Raw genomic sequence first — 19,871 nt, 5'->3', positions numbered from 1 at the left:
AAAGGTTCATAAACATTAATTACAACTTTATTACAGCCATCCAAATAATGTTTATAGATAGTATGTATTAACCATTTACAAAGTGTTATAAACGTCAGTTGCAACTTAACATTTGCTTAATAAATGGTTTATAAAGCATTTCATTGTTGTTAACAGTGAAATAACTATTAACTAAAGTAATTAACCTTGTTTACCAGGTATTAATGATAGTTATTATAAAGTGTTACTGAATTAACTATTGTATTATTTACTCATCTTCATTTATGTGTAAGTTTGTCACTAGTTACTTTATAAATTAAGATTTCTGCATCTAAAACATTTTGAAGAGCTTATAAAATATGTGAATTGTCACAAAATGAATCTACCAAACAGTTTAAGTATTGCTAATCATTTGGTCAATTGATCAATAAGGCAATGAGGCAAAAATAAATAAATAAATAAAATATTTTGTTTTTGTTTTTATTCATTTCAGGTAATCCCATTGAGTTAAAGTAGTTAAAGTAATTTTCTAATGCAAAAATCTTTAAAGTTGTAGCATCTGAAATGTGATGATTTCCTTCTTTTCCTTTTAATTGTTTAAACATTTTTAATTTATTGTTAGTAATCTTGAATTGTGTACTGTTGGTTGGACAAAGCAACATTGTGATGTTGTCACCTTGGGCTCTGAGGAATTACGATGTTTTTCTCCTTATTTTCAGAAATTTTACAAACCAGACAATCAATCGATGAATGAATAATCATGAAAATAATCATTAATTGCAGCTGTATACAAAGTAGCTCAAAATGAGCTCAACCAAACAGTAAAATCCTCCATTTACATGTAATGTATGTGTAATAATGATCCAATGATCTAATATATAATAGTCTAACAGCCATATAGGACTTTTTTCTGGAATAACTTAATAACATTTTCCTGATTATGCTTGCACACTTTTACTTAGGTAAGATTTTAAATGCAGGACCTTAACTTGTAACAGTGTTTTACAGTGTGTTATTAGTACTTTTACTGAAGCAAAAGATCCAAATACTTCCCCCACTTCTGTCCTAAGCTTAACGCATCAAGATCTGACTCCAGCTCTGCACTTACCACACAAAGTGATACTGATCTTCTCATCTTACTATCAGAAAGACAGAGGATTATGCAACCTGTGCTGCACACTGTGTATCAAAATGTTTGCTGGTTTGATGTGAGATTGAGCAAAGATACAAAATGAAACGTTTTAATCAACTGCTGCAGCAATTAAACACAACAAGTGAGCCCAACATGAGCGACAACCTGCCACAAAACACTCATCCAAAACCTTGTTCAGGTCAATCTACCCCCAACATTTTGTGTCTCGGCTCGCTTCCTCCATAATGACGATCACGCGTGTGTGACGACAGAGGTGCACACGCTCACACGCCCTGCATATCTAATGATGGCATTTATGACCTCTGTGGTACAAGAGGCAGAACAGACAAAAGGCGGTCGGGCTTGAAGTGCTGCAGCAGTTACCATTAGCACATCACAGCCAGGTGGTGTGTGTGTGCATCCAGACAGACGGAGGAATGTGCTTCAACTGGGAACATTTGTGGAAACATACAGCAGGCTGGAGACAGTGAGTGGCAGCAGTTAGTCAGGTGCTGTTGCTTGAAATGGTCCGGAAAAGATAATTCAAATCAATGCACGCAGGCAACATTTTGCTTTCTGCATCAGCTGGTGTTGACCTGTACAAGGTCTCTCACCAGGTTTTAATATTAAAAAAACTGATGGATTTAAAGGTTGTAGATCCAACCAGGAGAGCATCAGGTACTGTCCAGTAAAATTCCATTATAACTACTGTTATGTGGTGACTTTTCATTGATGTGGTATCTAAAATACTGGGACTCACATCACAAACAATGACACATTTCTCTTAAGGCAGCCCTCAGTGGAGGATGATTCCCTTTCCAGCTGTTTATCCATCCAAATTGTTTTGTTTTAATTCACCCAGGTTTTGCCCTGTGTTCCTAAAATAAACAAAAAAACAAAACAAAACTAATATATATCACTGTGAAACTACCCCAATTGATTACTTGCATTATGTCAATTATTTTTTGTATTACAAGTTTGTGGAACTTTTACGTTTACATATGAAAATGAAGCATTATCTTATTAGAAATGCACTTTTTTGCAAACATTTCCAGAACAGAAATCTGAATTTGAAATCCGATGAAGCCATGTTCAAACTTTCATTTTGTTGACGTGTTAGAGTGAAAGGTTTTCACCAAGTGGATCTGGGATGTCATTTTTTTATCACTCCATAAATCAGAAAATACTGTGCACAGCCATAAAAAAAGCAATTTTCGCCATGTTTTGAATTTAATGTTCTGTAAATCAGGCTATGGATGATATATGAACAAACCCCTCTGTCAAAAACCTTCAGAATACATGTGGGAATAAAACTGGAAAGTTTGGTTTATGTAAGTGAAGAAAATGTACTGACATTAAAACAATTCTTATTTTTTCTGATATTTAAGTTGTTTAAATATGCAAATTATGCTACTTAATTACCTCCGTCAAGTAGGTTATGTTTTCACTCGTGTCTGTTTGTTGGTTTGTCAGCAGGATTTCACAAAACTCAGATGGAGGATGAGTCTCAGCCCAGAATAGACCCCACTTACTTTTGGTGTCGATCTGGATAAAGGGACGGATTAAGGAAATTTTCTCATTTTCCTTAACATTGCGAGAACTGAGATTTTTGTTCATTTCTCAGGAAAAAACAAACGGATCTTGATGATAAAAATCAGGCGTATTTCTGTGGCTGGTATCTATGAGTGAGTACAAGAGGGGGCTGTTGGGCCTTGGAGGAGGTTTGCGCTCTACTTAGCGCTTTACAAGTTCAGGATGTGCAAATTTGCATAAATGTCTGGAGCACAAATTTGACTAAAACAAACACCTAAATGAGTGTTTTGGGCATCTTTCCACTAGCCTGAAGAACATATAGAAGCAAAATAGCCTGAAATCTCAAAGCTGACCAGTGCATGAAAAATGGTGTTTCACCTGTAATGTCTCCCTTTAAATAATTCAGCAGTAATGTGTCATTCCAGAAACTGTGTCTCTATTAATGTGCATAATCCACAGACCTCACTGGAACCACTTTCTACAAGAAAACACTTTTGTCAGATTGGGAGAACCGACCCTTTAAAATGCTGTCTGGTGTTGTCGTCGGTGTTGTCTCAGTCTTTGTTGCCGAACTCGATGCCGAGGTATTTTTGTGCTGCACTTCCTCGACCTCACCTGTCAGTAAAACAATGAGCGTGCTCCATTTGGCTTGGCTGCCATAGCTCATGTTGTATAGCAGCAGGTGCAGAAGAGGTTACATTAAACTGCCTGCAGGTATCGTGTTGAATTGCCATCAGCGGGGCAGAAGCTGTAGAAGCACTTCAGAGTTCAGAGAAAATCTGATACAGGAGGGCAATGTGTGTTTAATACGTCACTGTGTGCCAGCTGTGTGCAGCCCTTACTCAGGACTGTACATTTAATGAGTCTGTGGGCGACCTGCACACACTGAAAGCAGACTGTACAGCTACTTTATAGTTTGATTTCAGATTTGCTTTATTACCTTGTGTTCACATGCTCGTTAACTGACCAGCCATTTATTTGAAAACTATACTTGTTCTGTACAAAGTGGCACTGTAAAACCTGCAAAAACACACCATTTCTTTCTTGCAAACTGACCAATAGAGGATAGAGAGAAGTAAAAAAAAATCTATCAAAAACCTTCAAGCTTGAATGAAATTGGAATCGTTCTAGAGGACACATTACAATTACATTACAACCAAAAGGATTCATCCTCTTGGAGGCATGAATGTGCTCAATACATTTCAGCTGAGCAGAGATCTTATAATAAAAGTAGCCGTAACATTTACGTAAGTATAAGTACAAAAGTATTGACCTCAAAATATACCGTAATAAATACTAAAAGTAAAAGTACTCATCACACAGAATGGCGTATTTCAGAGTAATTCATATTATATTATTGAATTATAATTGTTCATCACTTTAATGTTAAAGATAGTATCATCTGGTTTAGCGTTCCTCGGGGATTAATAAAGTTTGATATTAATCTACATTATTACACTGTTAAATTTTATTAACAGTTGTTACTGTTAATAAAATTTATTTTCTTATTAAAAGTCAGGAAACCCATTACCTCAGAAATACCAAGTAAAGTAGACAATGAAATGTAAGTTGTACGAGCTAAAAAGTTTTAACAACTTAAAATTGTTATTCTACTTTACTCTGTAATTTTCAAGGTAATCGGTTACCATTAATTTGTTGATTATATTTATGATTATTAAACTAACTAAAAGTAACTAGAGACTAAAGTTAACAAATAAATGTAGTGAAGTAAAAAAGTACAATATTTGCCTCTGAAATGGGGAAGCAGAAGTAGAGAGCAGCAGAGAAAGGAAGTACAATTACCTCAAAATTGTACTTAAGCACACTTTTCACCACTGCATTCAGGAAGTCTCCGATTTGAAAATGTATTGTCACATTTCGTCAAAAGTATTTTAGTCTTTGTTTTTCTTTTATATAACTGAGACCTAAAAGAAGCATTAAAAACAGGGATTTATTTGCTGTTTAATGATTAAAAAATACAATTTGTGCATTTAGAAAATGAAGTAATGAAATAATTTAATGTCACTGAAACTGTTCCTGATTTAGTTTCACTGGACTGAAATATGAATGAAATCGTGTTGCACCACACAATGAAACGATTATTTTTGAAGCAGTAGCAAAAATAGTGAGTAATAATCCTCCTGCCACCTTCTGTTCTTTAAAAGGAAACAAATAGCGAGCCAGAAAGAGTGCTAAGACAGACAACGTGAAGTCCATTTTTTATTTTTTTCTAACCGCAGATTGAAAGTATACAACTGAACATCATGATTGGATTTTTATTATGAGACTCATAAATAAAAATACAAAAAAATTCCACTACAAAAAACAATCTACTGTTAGTAGGATGTAAAAAAAAAAAAAAAAAGAAATATTCTTTATATTTTCCACTATCAAAGGCACAACATTGACTTTAGTGACAACATGGAGAAGAGAACCTGCAGCATTAAATCTTTTATTTTTCCTTTTTATTTTTTTTTCACACTCCATCAGAGAACACTGAAATGTTACAAAGAGAGGTGTCTGATTCTACATGGAAAGAAACAAAAAAAGAACAACCTCTATATCAACAGACGGTGGCTATAGATTGGTGGCACAGCTCAACAGGAAACGTACTGCCACGGGAAAAAATAAAATAGCACGTTGTCGCTGGAAAAGACAAAGGACCTTTGCAAAGCTCTAATGCAAATTTCAAAAAAAATTATACAACTGACAACAATAAGAGAACAAAATAAAGAAAATAAAAAATAATAATTGGGCACCTTCTAAGATTAGGCTAAGATTAGGTGCTGAGGTAGACAAAAACTATAACAATTCAAATCATAATAAAAACACTATTTTCTTAATACAGAGCAACTTGACTGGCACTTGTGCTGTCACAACAATGGAGGAGAGAAGTAGCACAGACAAGCCAGGGAAAGACAGAGAGAGAGAAAAGCTTTGTTACATAAAAAGCTTTGTTATGCTTGGTCCGACAGGGCAATTGGTCCTCAGTGCTAATATAAAAAAATACAATGTCTTGGTGCTTTGTTACTCAAACAGTTTTTAGTCTAGACCTCGATGGCACATGCATTGCAACACTGCATGAAATGGCTACTTTGTTCTAGAAACACCACACCAAAACACAGAGTGCCAGCTCCAGGGATGCCATGATTCCTCTCTGACGAATTTTAACATCCCCTTCTAAATGCGTTTTGTAGAAAAGAAAAAGTACTTTAAGAAAAAAACTGAAGCAAAGCAGAAGGGGGATACCCTAGTGCAAACCTACCCAAATGGAGGTTTTCTTTATTTTATTTTTTTTCAAGAGCAATATAAAGTTCTCATCAGCAAACCTGTTGCTGACAAAAAAAATAGAAGAATCTGAGTGGAGAATCAGACATGTGGCTTGCAGAAAAACAATTTAATGGAGCAGATTTTGTCCCGAAAAGCAAGTTTCACCACTGCAGCCTGTGTGGATTCCAGTAAATTTTCCGTATGTCGCTAAATAAATGCTTTCGGGTGCCAATCACAGAGTACGGACCAAGAAAAAGAAGTGAACGCAGAATCCTGGTTACTGTTTCAATAGCATTAAGGGCGTATTGCAGTCCTTGAAAAAGAAAGCCCTGCTCTGTTCAGGATTTAAAAAGAAAAATCAGGTCATTTATGGCGTCATGACATCCCTAGGGCGCTGGAGACACCATTTTTATTTTCTTCTGAAAATACAGAAACTAAGCAGATATAGATGGATATTTTTGTTGAACAAATTCCATTTTTAGGCACAAAGATAGTACAGAAACATTGGAGGAACACTGAGGGAAGAACTATAACGATGCCAATGTATATATATATTTTTTTCCAACATAGAGAAAAAAAGTGGCATAGAATATCATTTTATTTTGTATCTGATCTGATTAGTGCATTTTTCCACTAACACACGCACGCACACACATAGTTACACACTCTTGTACGCACTCTTTCACCCGCACGAAAAAAGTAGAAAACATTCAGAGGACGATGATAGGAACAATGTGACTGATCAGGTCTTGCATTGTGGTGGTTCAGACTTGAGCCGTGACTGGGTATATTATAGTGGGTGGATATTATACGAGGGTGAAAAAGCCCCTCAGCTCACAGTGTTTGAGAATAAAATGGCAAGACACCACAGGGACATGCCATCCCTTCTTCTTTTTTCTTTTTTTTTTTCAAATACAAAAACAAAAAATACGTCGACAGTCAAGTTTGATTGAAAACTTGTGAATGACAAGTACTAATTGGTCGGTTTGGCAGCGCCCTTCTGCCGTCCCGTATTTTATCATCATTTTTTTTGTCTTTTTTTTTCCTCTTTTTTTTTTTTAACACATACACACACTCGTAAAATTTGTGGCGGATAGATTTAGTCCTTCACCTACAATGCAATTGACATCCAGAAAGCGACACTTATTATTACAATATGTTCACACACATGTTTTTTTGTCCAACAATATCAAAGAGGAGCAAGGCAAAAATGATTCACACCCAGAGAGAGAAAAAAAAAACAGGTAAAAAAAAAAAGAAATACAAATATTTGTGCCCTGCTGTAACCCTCCACAAATGGAAAAAGGACTGACACTGAATACAAAAATATCACAATTTTTATATATCAAATTGCCTCTGTTGGCTCTTGTTCAGGAATACGCTCATTTCTCAAGAGAGCTTGTCAGCCGAGAGAATCTCTACTTTTAACCTTCTGGTTCTTCTTTTTTGATTACCACTTGCAGTTCCAATTGTCCAACGCACTCTGCATCACTGCAAATATGACCTGTCCTGTGCGGTTCAGCGTTTTTTTGTTTTTGTTTTGATGAACCTTCTTTTTTTTTTTCACATTACAAAACTACACTTCTATTCACATATTTTCAAGTTTAAATTCTTGTTTTTAAACCCTCTTAAAAAGCAATAGTACTTCCTCTTATCTGCCACATCCCTCTTACTCATCACTTAAGGCTTCAAAATTGCTTCTTTTTTTTTTTTTCTCTGCGTTCTCGTCGGTGGTTGGAGGTGCAGGGGGAGACTATAAGAGAAGAATAAACATCCATTCGAATGACTTTTCCAATCCTATCAACCTCTACTTTTGTTATCTCTTACCCTTTAATATACATTTTGCTTAAAAACACAATCATAAATCAACTTTTGAAAAACAAAAACAAAAAAATAAAAGCATGAGATGAAGTAGCAATGATGAAATAATGCAAAACACAAACACACAAAAATGTGCTTTTGCCAAAACAAAAAAAAAAAAAAAAAAAAATGAAAACAACTTAGAGGTAGCTTTTATAACAAATGACCAAACCTTCCGGCTCATTAACAAGCGGGGTTAATAATACCAAGTTTGGTAACAAGTAATGCACAAAGAAATACACGACATTAGAAAAACAAAACGAAACAAAAAAAAATCTCTTCACCGTGGCACTTAATTTTTCTGCGTACACATTGCTTCATCATGTTGTGCAATGCATCTTCTCGACATACGCTCACGAACAAAAAAAATAAAAGTGTACAAATGAAACAAAAGGGAAAATTAAAATACACAAGCAACATGAGGTCACAAAACGAGGTAATTCAAGTACGATGTGTTGAGATCAAACTCAAGGTCAATAATAACAACAACAACAACAACAACAAGAACAACAACAACAAGAACAACAACAGGAGACGAGAGAGACAAAGCACAGGGACAAAACCACAGAGAAAGAGTTGATTTATTCTGTCGTCTTACTGGTCGCCCCCTAAGCTGCTGGGCCGTGTCTCGTCCCATCAGTGATTTCCCCCTTTTTCCACCGGCCATTTGGATATGTGATCACCCCGGTAACGCTGTGACATGCAGTGATGCTCATTAAAGCCTTAGGTTCAACCATAATACCAGTGGCTGTGCAAGTCACACAGGTCTAATGCTGCATTCAGAGACACCAGAAAGTCGCAAATTCCCACCTCCAACGGATCAAAATGAGCCTTCAGGTCGAGCTGCAGTTTTTTGGAACAGGGATAGAAATGCAGCCCAGTTGCCAGGATAAAATGTTGGCATTCATACGTTTCACACGTGTCGTATCAACATTTCTACAAGACGTGTCATATCATGTTCAGATTACATGCAAGCTGACTTTCATGTTAGGTGTAGGAGGGGATGGTGACGGTGTGACAGCTGCCAAGACGGCAGCTTCAACAATTTTAAGTGCGAAACCACAGGACGTTGGGACATTTTCCAGTCGTGTTAGTGCTCTTCGAATGATCTTTTCCTAACTCTAACCAAGTGGTTCTTGTGCCTAAACCTTACAAGACCATAAGCACTGTTGTCAACACATAAAACTGAACGCAGAGAAAGTTTCAACATATCCGTGGTTTGCAAAAACGTGAATTGCCAACATTTATTCTGGCGATTGGGTGCCCGTAAATTCTGCACATAATGTTTTACATTTTAACATTTAAAGAACCAAAAGGGGGCCTAGCTTAATAAATGAGCAAAGGGCCCCTACTGACCCTATTTCCTCTGAGATGAATTAACAAGTGGTGCATGTGCTCAAACAAAAACCTACTGACACAGTGAGTGAGGCTTCAGGGGCCCCTGTCTGGATCCCTCTCCTGCTTTGCCCAGAAAGTAATCCAGCCTTGCCTCAATTTACTGTAAACTTTAAATTTGACGATCTTGTGACTTACCAATATGTGATTTGTTTCAGCCCTAGTCTATCAAAACATCTGATAGTGAACAACTACACGTATTATTTCCAATGTAAGATAGCATTTATACCAGCTAGCGAGCTAGCTAATCTATGAGCAGTTGCATTGGGTCAGCATTTGATGGTGAATGGAGAAAACTGAACCAATGGAAGGCAGGAAGAGTCGCACAAAGGTGGGAATTACAGATTTCCGACTTCCACTGAAAGGCAGCGTTAACCTGCATTGTACAGCCTAGTGCGAACCTGGCTCACAGTCTTTCACATTCATGTTTTGATGCCATATAGCAGTCTTCAACCTGCCGCGCCACCTCTGACAAGGTGCGCGGCTAAAGGCAATCCCAGCACGTCTTCAACATTCACTACGAGCAGTCGAAGTCACAGGACTCCCACGGAAAGCAGCGGTTAACCATTTTCCCATTTTGTTTGTATTCCATCACTGTGGTGAATGGACAGATCTGTTGTGGTCAAAGTGTTACTGTTTGTGTGTCAGTTTGTGTAGTTCATCGTTAGTGTGAGATAAGTACATGGATAAAAGCAGTCCAGTTATCTATTGCTGATTAGGTGGATAGGCTGGCTTTAATGTGGAGTACTGTAATAGAGAGTTATGATTTAATGATAAAAGATATACCTTGAATATATCAAACAGAGACTGTTGTCGTAATTTGTTTTACCTGTGCAATCAAGCCTTGATAAACTATGATGCAGAGCTAAAAAATATAAGATGGCGAAAAAGTGACGCAAGTTAGCCTTTGGCTCTCTGGGGAGAACCGTGGGTGGCCAGTGGTGACTCGACTTTCTCCAGCCCTCGTCTGACAGAGATGCAGGAAGACTACTGAGAAAACTGGGGAGACTTCCAAAAAAAAAAGAAAAAAAAAAAGCAGCACTAGCATCTCCCACTTCACAACCAAACAGGTGCTTGGTTTGCAGTATTTTTAGTGCTCCAATTCATCCAGTTCAACTGTTTCATCTACTGCATACGCCGAACGGATCTGCTGCTGATTCTCAGGGGCTATCTCACTGCCACCGCTGGGATCTCAAGGATCTCATGTGGGGACAGGTTAGACTGGCAGATTCCTTTGAAAACTGGAAGATCTCATCGTTTCTGCCTGCAAAACAGACACACTTCCCATTAGAGATGGAAAAGATGAGGGTCATGTTCACCCAAAGCTGGTCATTCAAACTCTGGGGCGAAGGTTTCCCTAATTCACTTGGTTTGGCATGGTGGAGCTGTTGGAAAATATGTCCAAGTCCTCCTCCAAGATAAATTTGTTATGGTTCATAACTACCATAACATGAAGGGTTGTGGCCACGAGGAGACAGATTTTGGCTCCTGAAAGCCAGCGGTTACTCAAAACTTGGAAAGCAAACCATGACATGTGGCTTAAACTGATACTAATACTCACATATTCTTCATGTGATTCAAACTAGCATGACCAAACAGAGTGAATGTAAACAACTGATATCAAAGCGTAACAAAAACTTTCTCAAGCTCAAAACGGAGTGAGGGATTAGCAAGAAAATGTCGGTTCAGATAGCCCTTGAGAATCTGCTTTTGCACCACTGTGGCAGCAGCATCCACAAAGTCACTTCCGTGCAGCCCGCTAGCTCTATGGCGCCGCATGAAATGACCTGAAACAATAACACAGTTGCAGATGTAGTGAATGACCCGGTGAATCCGAACAATGGTGGAGAATCTTTCTCCGTGTCCAAGTCTTCCTCTTCTTAGCACTTTCGTCCCATCATCACCACCCTTTAACCCCGTCGGTCATCGCCGCCTTTGCATGAAAAGAAATAAGAGAAAACAAACCATCTTGCTTTCGAGTCTCTTGCCGTTGACATTCCTCGATCGTCAACACTCCATCACAGCCTCATGCCTCCTATCCGCTCAATTACATTCCCCTTACCTCTCAACCCCGTCCCCACCCTCACACCCTCTCTTCAATCGCTCTCCCGGCCTCAGACATAGCAGAGGTACAGGTAGGTCTTCTCTATGCGCCAGTCTGGGGGGATGTCTTCGGGCTTGTGGCCTTTCATGTGCTTCTGCATGGCTGACAGGCTGGGGCAGTACTCCAGGCAGATGGTGCATTGGTAGGGCGAGGCGCCGTTGTGGGTGCGCAGGTGCTTGATCATGGCCGAGTAGTCCCTGGATCGCTGGTGGCACAGCTTGCACTCGAATGGCTTCTCACCTAAGGATGATAGAGAGAGGTTGAAGACAACACTTGTGTTAGCCTTAGTGCCATTCAGTGACAGTATTATGTTTCTTATGTTCGTGATGTACCTGTTAATCAGGAAATGAATGCATTTCATACATAAATCAGTGGAAAAGGAAGAAAATGCTGTATCTATCTGTAACGTGTTCTGGTAAACACAGCAGCTTTTGTCATTGACGCTAAAAGACCGTCACATTATTTAAATGCGATGTGAAAATTTGCTTCTCTTCACCACCAATAAAAAAAAAGTCCTCATTGTTTCAGTATTCTGGGAAAAGAAGTGTGTTAAATGAGAGCATCATTATACAGGCTTGTACCAGCAATGAATATTACTATTCGCATAAATTGTAGATCCTCTATGCCTTGATGTTATTTAAGACCATTGCGCTGCATTATTACAACTTGGATCTTGTTTTTGCAGTTTTGTCCATGGTTGCTTATGATACCAACTTTGTAAGGTCATTGCAGAAATCGGGAACACAGTGACATCGCTACAACAAAGTCTGAGAGGGCAGGAAACACAGGGCTGTAAACAAACTTGACTATGCTGATCCAGCACATCCTCTGCAGGTAAAACTACCACATAGGTCGACATTGCAACCAGTCTAGTGGTCGTAGCAATAATTACGGCAGCAGAGGGGGAAGCCACCTGTCATACTATAAGTCTGCATATGGAGGACGACTAGGTGGATCGTTCAAGCTAACACAGGATTTTCATCCAGGAGACTGCTGTTCGTGTCTCGTGTGAAACCAAAAGTCAATGATAAGTCGTTAACCTAGCAATGTAGTTAACTTACTTTACGTACGCTGTTTTTTTTAAGGAGATCTGGGGACATATCTGGCTGTTTCGGTCGTGACCAGACAGGTAGGCCATTTTAAGCTAAACCGTGACGTTTTCCTAACCAAGTGGTTTTTGTGCTAAAGCAGACCAAATGCAAATACAAGCAGATGTAAAGGAGCAACATAAAGAAACGTACTTAGCTAATATTTATTCTGGCGATTAGGTTGGGAGAACTGTGTTTGCACCACTACTGTAGGTTTGGTACATTTTTCTTTTTCTTTGTCAAATAAGATCGGCTGACCTGAGGGTTTGTTTTAAATCTGTCTGTTTGTCTGGTAGCTCACTAATTATCTCAGTGACAGTGCTTTTATTACTGATACAAATGCTGGTCAAAACTACAGAAATGAAATCCACAGTGTAATGACACTAAGTGACCCTTAAATTTCAAAATTGTATCCACTGGTAGTTGGACATGGCAGCATATGTAAGCTGCTGTGAGAGAAATAATAAAGTCTCAATGTCGGGGCTTCAGGAGAGAAGAATATCCTATCACCACTAATTTAGAGACCACAGATTTCACCCTCTTGGCCCCCAAGAAACTCTGGCATTGTTATGATAATTGGACAGTGCACACACAGTAAGTGACAAGTCAAAACCCAGGAGTAAAATCCCCACTGCCTCCCGAACAGCGGTGTGCAGCAGTAAAAGCCCACACTGACTCTTTAAAGTCATCCCAAATGCTCTCAATAATTGGGACGACTCAACAGAGAGCGAAGAACAGAAGCATAAACGTACAGTAGTGGAGTTCGTTCAGAGACGGTATCAACACAGGGCCAGTCAGATCCATCAAACTGTCCGTCAGACAGCTTACAAAATGATATTCTAATTATTCTTGTGTTTCAGGGTATGTACTGTAAATCCTTTGTGTTCGGTCATTATCAATTCTCATTACTGTCTTTATTAAAAAGACTCCATTATTTGGGGATTTTGGAGCCATGTAAGGTTTTTGTCACATCATGATGTGCAACAGAGGAAAATGAAAAAGACAAGTTCTGCTATTTAAACGAAAGTGCAACTATTGAATGTGGCAGCAGAGGTTTCTAAGACCACGCAGAGATCGACTTGCTTCAGATCTCCTTTTGAAAACCAACAACACTCAGGAGGTGACACGTCTGATGCCGACTTCGAGATGCAGCCAAAAACTTCAGAGAAAGCTGACACGTTTCTAAAGCCACTACGTGCTTGTGTTTCTTGGATCGGCTGACTTTGTTGTAGCGATGTCAGCATGTTCCCAGATCTCACCAATTATAGCCACTTCACACTCGACAAAAAAACCCACAAACATCTGGCTTTTGTCTGCAGTGGGAAAGGTTGCAATTGGCATTCATTCCCAGGTCAAATTAAGTATTTATTGGTTCCAGCTCTGATCTGCAGATCTGCATGACACCCCGGTGGACATGCCAATTTTCGCCCCTTTTCTGGTGAGATGCTATGACGTTCCTTGAAGCTTTTCCAGTCTCCGTTCAAGTAATGCTCGAACGTCATTCAGTTGCTGTGGAGTTTAAAAGATAGACTGAAGTCAAAAATATAAAAGGGTAACCACCGTCAACACAATCACCAGAATAAATGTGAGCCAAGTACGTTTCTGCAAAACCACAGATAAGTTAAAACTGGATGTTTCTTAATGTTGCAACTTTACGTTTGTTTAGGTTGAATTTTCCATTTCCCTTTTGTCACAACGGTGTGCTGTTGCTCTGTTTAGGTTTAGGCACAAATACCACTTGGTTAAACATCATGGTTTGGCTTAAAATACCTGTTTTGGTTGCTACACTGATGGATGGAGATGGTCTGACATCCCGTGAAGAGCAGCTGGTTTTGACGCAACAGAAACAGATGCAAATGTCAAAAAACACCTGGTTTTGATGCCACAAAAATGGCTGGAAATGTCCCTAGGTGTCCAGTGGTGTGACACTCGAACTACGGATTTACTCATGTTTAAAAAACGTGTATATATGTGCTAATTTTGGTGTAAAAATGGTATTATGTTGGTGAGAATTAGCTAGGAGAAATTGGTAGAAATGATGATAAAAACTTTCAAGTCATGATAAGCCAGAGTTATTCTTTCATTGTGAGAATACTCATGCAGACTAGTAGTAAATAAGCTGTAAAAAATTAAGGTCCAATTTGTAAGATAATTGATTGCTGAACTTCATTCCCAACTTGTCAAATACTGATGCTGTGGGTTGGTAGGTTGGGTTGGTATCTTACAAATTGGACCTTTAAATGAACGCCTAAATGGGATAAAAGTCCAGGAATATGTGACGTTTAAATGTCTGATATTTCTTTTGTAAACCACGTCTAATCAACTAATCTAAGGCACATTACACAAAATACAACTCCTGCCATGAAGAACTCCTGAAGGTGTCATAAATCAAAGTGCAGCGCTGCTTTCTTGCTGTGGGGGCTGCTATATTCAAGGGGCACATTTCAATTCAGCAACAGCAGCCATCCTAAATGTGCTAATGATTTGAGTGATGGCAGGGAATAATCCGCCAGCGCTCAAGCCGGCAGACGCAAATTAGACATGTAAATGCTGACCTTTACCAATGGCATTTGAAATGAGCTGTCGGATGTGATCTGGCCCGCCGCTCGCTGTCACCTTTCAGCTGGAGTCTCGCACATGTGCGCTGGCAAAATGGGCCTTATGCCTCTCACTGCTCGATCGGTCTGTTCCTTGGGAGCCCTGGTTAACCTTGACCTCTGTCGGGGCGCTTGGTTATGGTGCCATTTAGCCAATAAGCATAAATACAGTGATGCAAGTCGTCATGCGTTTCTTTGCAGCAGTGTGGACGCCTGCATTCGGTTGATATTGATAACCAGACTGTAAACAGGGTAGCCTCAAATAACCAGCTAATAATGAATTGCAAATGGGGCCCTGGTATTGATCCGCCATTGGCATTTGGGATGTGTGGAGAGGAGGTGGCGGGGGGGGTTAGGTTGCCAATGTCGATGATTCATCAAGCAGCTCCCTTTTGTGCGAGGTGGCCTTTGACTGTGAGCTTGTCACTTGCTCTTGTTATCTGCTGTTGCTCTCCGGCTTAACGCAAAGCCCCCTCCCCCACACAAAAGGGGAAAGGGTGGACGGAGGGGAGCCAATTATTGGACAGGCTGCCTTGATAGTGTGGCTTAACAGCTGGCTTATTGAATGGGAGATGGGAGGGCGCTATGTGTGTGTGCGTGAGAGAAAAAGAGACGGTGAGGAAGCATAAAGCCTTGGCTGTGTGCCATCCTGGTGAGCACTCGTGGTATCCTCACACAGTCTGGTACGTAGTGTGCACTCATTCTCCAGGGCACCCAGCTTATCACTGTGTCAACATCTTTATGGGGCTCTAAATATACTGGGATCAATACAAAGTCTTCTGAGACATCCGTCTACTGTATCACAGCAACAAAGATATTCATCTGGTCTGGTCTGTGCCTCGCAACTTGGATTTCCCACAACGGAGTCCTTTAACAGGCACCAAGAGCTGCATCGTGTTTCAACACTGTATTGTTATGAGGGGCAGTGAAATCTAATGTTGCACTCATATCAAATTAGGAGAAGTGGAAGAATGGGATGCGATTTCGCTACTACAATTTAACAATATCGGTGTGTGTAGAAAAAACAAACAACATCGAAGTGTTTGAAAGGGCAAATAGAGATCAATATGAGTCTTGTGTGTGTCTTCTAAGAACAGAGTGAGGAAGTTGTTAGCTTAGCATAAGCACTGTAAGCAGAATGAAACGGCTCACGTGGGTCTGTTCAAAGTTTAAAAATACAACTTAAAACCCCTCTAAAGCTCACTTATTAATTAAGTAACATGCAGTATCTTGGTTGTTGAGGTCCAGTGTGTAGGATTTAGGTCAGGGGCAGCCAACACGGTGCCCTGGTGGTACTCACGGCACCTTACACTTAGATTGTCTCCTAATATATGATAGCTATTAAATGTAAAGCAGTGTTCCCCACACATATACTTTACTTGGGTGGGCCCAAATATATTTGGCGACCCATTTCTGCATGTCATACTTTAGATAATGATATACCTTAGAATGAGCCTTTAGCGGGTTCGCCATGATGCATCGCCATGTTTCTACAGTAGCCCGAAATGGACAAACCAAACACTGGCCCTCGAGAGGACCTTTCACATTTTTTGCGTTTTAAGCGCCCCACTGTAGGGGAGGGTGACATAAGGGGTATTCATTGGTTGCAATCTGCAACGTCACCACTAACCCTAACCCTAATTTCTACACACTGGACATTTAATCTTTATATGTAAACAGGAACAATCAAACATCAATAAGTGCAGTGTTTTTCTCTTGAAACGTTGTCTTTCTGAGTTTGATTTGGATCGCTGTACCTGTGTGCACACGGTAGTGGGTTTCCAGCTGGTGCTTGAGGCTGAACTTCTTCCCACAGCCGTTACATTCATAGGGCTTCTCCCCGGTGTGGATGCGTTTGTGGCCCTTCAGCGTGCTCTCATCTCGAAAGCAGCTCCCGCAGAACTCACACTCGTATGGGTGGTCCCCTGCTGAAATGTGGAGAAAAAGGAGCCAAGTTTACTTCATTTGCAGACAAGAGAAAAGGCAACAGTACAACAGTTCTTGACTGAAGGTCAGAAATGTGAAGCTCATCTGAATGTTTAAATAAAGTCAAGTTATTGTGACAAGCAGGAATCTTTTATGTTTACGCTTGTATTGCTCTCACCAGCAGCTTAATAAACATACAGTCGTGAGACACACGCACTGTATCTGAATGTTTCGTGTGATTATTTTGGTGGGTTTATGCACAATGTCAGAACAACAGGCGTTTGCGCTGTAATGGATACCCACGCCATAAGGCATTAATTCCAGTAGACAAATGTAACCCGTCTATTGTCTTTCTCTGCAAATCACCTACACTGCTGTGCTGCTTTGTGTAAAGCCCTAAATAATTGCAGCCTGTCATGGCTGCTCACTGGCCATGAGATGTATTATTGACCATGCAGTCCCAGTCTCACAATGGATTGGATAACCTTGATAACCTGACTGATGCATATATGGATATAAACTGTTTAATTTGCCTTGTGCTGTATTAGAAAGCACGACTCAAAAGCGTATTCAATTTGAGCAGTTACATCTTCAGTATTTACAGATTAAATAGGGATGAAAAATGTATATCTGTATCATAGACTGAATGATAAATAGTGGACGAAGCCACTGTGACCGCTTTGAAGCCTCAAGTTTGGCATTACGGGTGGCGCCATTTTGTTTTTTTTGGAGCCAGAAGTGACCAAGGAGCTGGGGAGGATATCCTGATTGGCCACACCCTAAAGCATACCCTGCTTTATTGTTTATTTTTGTCGGGTATGGCTGATTTCATCACTAGCTGTCACATGTGACTAAACAGTGTCAAAGAGGAAGATATTGAGAGCCCATGAGGGACAGCAGCAATACAGTCCATCATGCCAACTGTGACACAATGTGTTTTTATTTTTCACAAATTAAAAGACTTCAGCTGAGTGAAACTGATGATGACCGAAGCAACAGTTGAAGCCCACGTACGCAAATCTTGTGATTCAACACATTCCTGCAAATGTGTCACAATAAAAGCATTGTTGAGAAATGAAGGATTTCCGTCCACTGAAAAGCTCAAGGACTTTTAATTTGAAACAGATACAGAAAGTGAGTTTGTATTAACAGTATAATGCAGTAAATTTAAGGGCAAACAGGAGCTGTGGATCAAAACAAGGCTACTATTTTACTCTAAATGGATCTATAATTTATAAAAAGAACATCATGCTGCGTTGAAGAAGACTTGAAAGTAACGACTGAGACCATAAACTCATTTACTGAGGTAATGAATCAAGTGGGAAGTAGGGTAATTTTCTCATAAGCTTACATACAATTGGACTTCTTTTTGCAACCAGTGGAGTTTATACTATCTGTGATCTCTGTAGCCTCTCCATACGCACTGTATTCTCACTTTTCATTTAAGGGGCACCATATTTCCATTTATTTAGACATTCGAGTCATTTGAGACACCAGGCTGGCAGTAGGTATACAGTACGCGTGCCTTCAGGAATGAAAATGACAACGGGCATCACATTCTCCTCCTCAGGCTGCCAGAGCGTGGGTCCCCACAGGGCAGCTGTAATGGATGTTCAGATGTCAATGATCAGGGATATTATGATTTGCAGGAGGCTCTCGACAGCAGTCCAGAGACTAATTGTATTCTGGTGTTTGATGAGGAGCTGCTCCTTGCGTCATTTGCCTCCCCCCCTCCGGGTTACACTCTCTAGCCAAGTAATGTTGTGGATATTTATTAATGTATTTCACTCCACCGCTGCAGGTTTAAGTCACCATCAATGACCTATGCCTTTCATTATCTGCCTGTCCGAGCAGCAACGTGCCAGGGAATAAATTGCATTTCTCGTTATGTGCTACTGCTGCTGCTGCTATCCCACTGTTAAGAGACAATTTCACTTCCATCCTGCATATTTTATTTAAGATTTCATGTCTGTATATACAGTATGTATGGGTTTGTTTGGTTTATTTAAGAGGACAGACAGACAGACGGATGAGAGGTGGAAACCCTTTAAATGCTGATCACATTTTGGGTTTGCTATACTTCCAAAAAAACAACGTTTTCGATGCCTTGTGATGTTGGACGCATTCCCATTAAAGGGAAGCTTTGATGGGGATGGAGGGGTGCGGGAGGATGGATAAAACTGAGATGAAGCAGGGGATGTGGGTGTATATGGCGGCAGGGGGAGGGGGCTGGGTAAAAATCAATAAAAGTGACAGTCTTTATTTGTCTGCGTGAAGTTATCAGTGGCTCCCGCTGTAAGACATTGTGCTCTTTCTAGCGTTTCAACCACAGCAGAGATCACAATCCATCACGGCGCTCGGTGGGCTCGCACGACGCTACAAGAATAATAATTGAGCTCAGATTCACCTGCCTTTAATTAGGGCCTCCGATCAGACCAGCCAGTGGGATGCTAATACTCAGAGGATGCCTATGGAGGGTTATTTATGCTTAATGTCCTGTTGCTCCGCTAACGTCTGCTGTTAGTGAAGATCATCAAAAATCTTGGATTAGTGGGAAAGAGCTTATTGTCTTTCTCTTTTCGATACTAATATGTTTCATCTACTTAAAATAATAAACAGGTGTTCATGCAAGAGAACATTTATTACCAAATATGTACATTTTACATTATTTCATTTCACTTGCTACTGAATACATAGTTGGTGTCCTTGACGTCACTCATAGACATCTTTATTTGGACTTAATTTCTCATTTATCTCAGCTGCTGTAGTAAGTCTTTACATTTTGCCTTTATGATAAGTATTGACATTTTATTAGTTTAAGTATTTAGATTAAATAGTTTCAAGTCTGAGACTCTTCCCCTCCCCTCCAAAACATACGTAACTAAAAATGAGAAATCTCTACTAGTTAATTAATAATGCTGGCTTAGAGTGAAAATAAATTTCATTATGTGCAATAAAAAGACACATAATGTACCAATTTCCTGTTT

At 39.7% G+C, this 19,871-nt stretch overlaps 1 protein-coding gene across 1 annotated transcript in view; it reads right to left on the bottom strand.

The window, feature by feature from the left end:
• Positions 1 to 4,831: 4,831 nt before the first annotated feature.
• Positions 4,832 to 19,871, bottom strand: part of zbtb16a (zinc finger and BTB domain containing 16a) — a 165,289-nt gene continuing 150,249 nt past the window's right edge. The window contains exons 6-7 of the mRNA XM_073479166.1: positions 16,716 to 16,886; positions 4,832 to 11,513 (exon numbers count right to left, since the gene is read on the bottom strand). Of these exons, the coding sequence (XP_073335267.1) occupies positions 11,284 to 11,513; positions 16,716 to 16,886 (401 nt within the window). The 3' untranslated portion in view covers positions 4,832 to 11,283. The remainder of the gene's footprint in view (positions 11,514 to 16,715; positions 16,887 to 19,871) is intronic.

The sequence above is a fragment of the Pagrus major genome, chromosome 13 (genome assembly GCF_040436345.1).
Source record: "Pagrus major chromosome 13, Pma_NU_1.0".
In the NCBI taxonomy this organism is placed as follows: domain Eukaryota; kingdom Metazoa; phylum Chordata; class Actinopteri; order Spariformes; family Sparidae; genus Pagrus; species Pagrus major.
This window is presented reverse-complemented; position numbering and strand designations above follow the sequence as displayed.